This window comes from Helianthus annuus, chromosome 17, assembly GCF_002127325.2.
Source record: "Helianthus annuus cultivar XRQ/B chromosome 17, HanXRQr2.0-SUNRISE, whole genome shotgun sequence".
In the NCBI taxonomy this organism is placed as follows: domain Eukaryota; kingdom Viridiplantae; phylum Streptophyta; class Magnoliopsida; order Asterales; family Asteraceae; genus Helianthus; species Helianthus annuus.
In genome coordinates this window covers 163,072,822-163,076,326 of record NC_035449.2, presented here as the reverse complement: position 1 = coordinate 163,076,326, position 3,505 = coordinate 163,072,822, and the positions used below count along the sequence as shown (strand labels likewise).

Below are 3,505 nucleotides of genomic sequence, written 5' to 3'. Positions count from 1 at the left end.
AAAGTAATATGTTAATCGAATCATTTTCTGGTCAAGAAATTAAGGAAGCAGTTTTTGAATGTGGGGACGATCGGGCCCGGCTCCGGACGGGATGAATTTCAAATTTATTAAGCACTTTTGGGAATTGTTTAAGGAAGATTTTGCCAGTATTTTTGCTTCCTTTCACTCGGGCGGTGACATTAGTGTCGGGAGTGGGTCGTCTTTTATTGCCTTAATTCCTAAGATCAAAGATCCCGTCACTCTTAACAATTATATCTCTTAACAATTATATACCGATTAACTTAGTCGGTGTCATCAGCAAAGTTCTTTCCAAAGTGTTAGCCAACAGAATGAGGAAGGTTATGGACGGTATTATTTCGGACGCTCAGTCGGCTTTCTTGTCGGGAAGATTCATTTTGGATGGTCCTCTCATCATCAACGAGATAATGTCTTGGATTAAAAAGAAGAAGTCAAAGGCGTTTTTTTCTCAAGATAGATTTTGAAAAAGCATATGACAACGTTAGATGGAAATTTGTGGTCAATATTCTTCTTCAAATGGGATTCCCAGATAAATGGTGTAGTTGGATTATGGGCATTCTTAAGTCGGCTAAATCTTCTGTGTTGGTTAACGGGGCTCCCACTTTTCAATTTAAATGCCAAAAAGGTATCAGGCAAGGTGACCCTCTTTCTCCGTTTCTTTTTTTGGTTGTTATGGAAGCTCTTTCATGTATGATTTCTTTAGCTAAGGAAGCCGGGATTATTAAAGGGATTTCCACGGGTAATAACGGACCGGTTATTATTCACCTCTTATACGTGGACGACGCCATAGTGGTGGGGGAGTGGACCAAGGAGGAAGTGGTGAACGTGGTGAGAATTCTTCGGTGTTTTTTTCTTTGTTCTGGGTTAAAAATAAACATTGATAAATCTAATCTTTACGGAATTGGTGTGGATTTGGAGGAAACCGGGGTTATGGCTAATGAGGTTGGATGTAAACCGGACGTCCCTCCTTTTAAGTATCTTGGTCTTAAGTGGGTGCAAATATGAATCGGATTTCCAATTGGCAACCGGTTTACGACACATTCAGAAATCGGTTGGCCAAGTGGAAGTCTAACACTTTGTCGATTGGAGGAAGAGTGGTCTTGATTAGAGTGGTTATGGAAAGTTTACCGACCTATTATTTTTCGTTGTATAAAGCTCCTACAAAGGTGATAAACGACCTCGAATCTATGATAAAGAAGTTTTTATGGGGTGGTAACTCGGGGGAAAGCAAAATGCATTGGGTTGCTTGGGATCGGGTCTCGCGGCACAAAAAGGAAGGTGGTCTTGGAATTAACAAACTCCGTGAGGTTAACATAGCCTTATTGATTAAATGGGGATGGAGATACAAGATGGAGAAGAACAACTTATGGAGGAAAGTTATTGACGCTCTTCATTCCAGTAGGGTGGGGTGGGAGTGTATCCCGTTTAAGAAAACTTTAAGTGGCTCTTGCAATAACATCGCCAAGGTATGTAGCTCTACTAAAGTCGGTGGGCGGCACATAAAAATTATTTAAAAGAAGTTTTAGGTAATGGTATGGAGATTCGCTTTTGGTTGGATCCGTGGCTCACTAACGAGCCTTTAAAAGAGAAATTTCCTGAATTGTTTGGGCTAGAAATAAACAAAAAATGCTTGGTGGTTGATCGGGTCTCCACTGTTGATGGCGATACTGAATTGAAGTGGGAATGGAGATCCACAGTCACTGAATCGGGCATGACTAATAGTCTTCAGCAGCTTTCGCGGCTGCTGGATAATGTCCAGCTTTCGGCTGGAGAAGACAAATGGACGTGGTCGGCTAGCTCGGATGGGGAATTTTCTGTTAAGGCTGTAAAAAAAATGCTATATTCTGATCATGAGGTTGTTAACGGCTTTGTGATGGATTGGTGCCGTTGGACGCCGGCTAAATGCATCATTCATGTGTGGCGTATGGAGATGGATAGGATCCCGACTAGAGACGCATTAAGGAAAAGAAACATCAAGATAGAACACTCCTTGTGTCCGTTATGTAGGTCCGAGGATGAGAATACGGAGAACATTTTCACCTCTTGTTTCATTGCTTCGATGGTTTGGAATGGAAGGCGTAAAATTCCTAGTATTCTCGCATTTTCGACTAAAGATCTTCTTGACTTTCATACGGATTTGAGTGGTTCAGAAAGGAAGAAATAGGCGGTGCAAGGTATCTGTTGGAAATTTAATAATTAATACTATATTATGAGTTAATATAATTAATTATTAATATTTAAGCCAAGATGAATGAGAGATCTTGTGCATTAAGTTTGTGTGTTAGAACCATAAACATGTGGGAAATTGAGCTTGTCCCACATAGGTGGAGAGATAAATTTTTTGTGAATTTATAATTAGAATTCTCCACACGAATGTATTCTTGCATGACAACTCACACCCAGTGGTAGCCAGGAGGGTGCGAAGCACCCGACCCGCGCCCGCGCCCGCGCCTGGGCACGGGCACGGGCACGGGCACGGGACCGGGACCGGGACGAGGGCGATGGGCGCAATGTGGCGCTTTGATGGCGCACTTTGCACTTCGCACGCTCGCATCGCCGCGAGGAGCCGCCTTTAGTATTTTTTAGATGTGTCTTGGCTTGTGGTCAACTAGAGACTATTCAAGTTCGTAACTGAAAATAGTTAAGTATCAGAATTAATTTTTATTGAATTTTGTATTCAATATAGACTGTTTAAATTCATAACTGAAAAAATGATTAAGTCTTATTGAATTGTGTATTCAATAGAAACTAATCAATTCGAATTCTGGTTGTTGATATATACAAAGCTTGGTGCTTTGTTTTAGACACACGAAAATACAGAAATTCGTATGGTTCATAGCACACACAGAGAATTTCCAAACTTCGAATCCCTAAGAACTCTTGTTTCAGGTATCTTTTCAGGTGCTAGGCTAATCCCGGCAGTACAATCTGCTTAGGCTGTTGTACCCTGGGAAACAGACGGGTTCACCTGGGTGGCCCGAAATCTGTTTTAAGGGAAGCGTGATCTTCACGTGCCTCAGTCACCTTTGATTTTCGTTTTCCTGATTTTCCTTGTAACCTGTTCTTACTTTAATTTAAATTTCTTGTATTGTAATTTCTTTCAGTTTAGTTATGTTCTTCTTTATGTATTATAATCATAATGTTTATTAATAAAATTGTTATTTTATTTATTTTGTGAACGGTCTCCTACAAGCTTAAAACAGATTTTAAAACCCGTTCACTACTTTGGTTTTTAAAAATTTTATAAACAGTTTGTTTTGTTCATTAGCAAACTTTTGTAGTTTGTATTGGTTTTCTGTAAACCAATCTGTTTCTGCTATAAACTGATTGAATTTTCATTCTTGTTTCAGAAATGGCTACTGTCGCAGCAACCACATCAACCACCGTTGGATCCACATCCACTACCATGGGACCATTAGTTGGTACCCAAGCGGCTCAAGCAGTTGCTAACCATGCTGAAAAACCAGAGAAGTTTACTGGTTTGAAT

At 40.3% G+C, this 3,505-nt stretch overlaps 1 protein-coding gene across 1 annotated transcript; it reads left to right on the top strand.

The window, feature by feature from the left end:
- The first annotated feature begins 534 nt into the window (after window positions 1-534).
- On the top strand, window positions 535-1,023 carry LOC110925152 (uncharacterized mitochondrial protein AtMg01250-like). Its single transcript, XM_022169122.1, has one exon. The coding sequence runs from the start codon at window positions 535-537 to the stop codon at window positions 1,021-1,023; it is 489 nt and encodes a 162-aa protein (XP_022024814.1).
- Window positions 1,024-3,505: the final 2,482 nt, after the last annotated feature.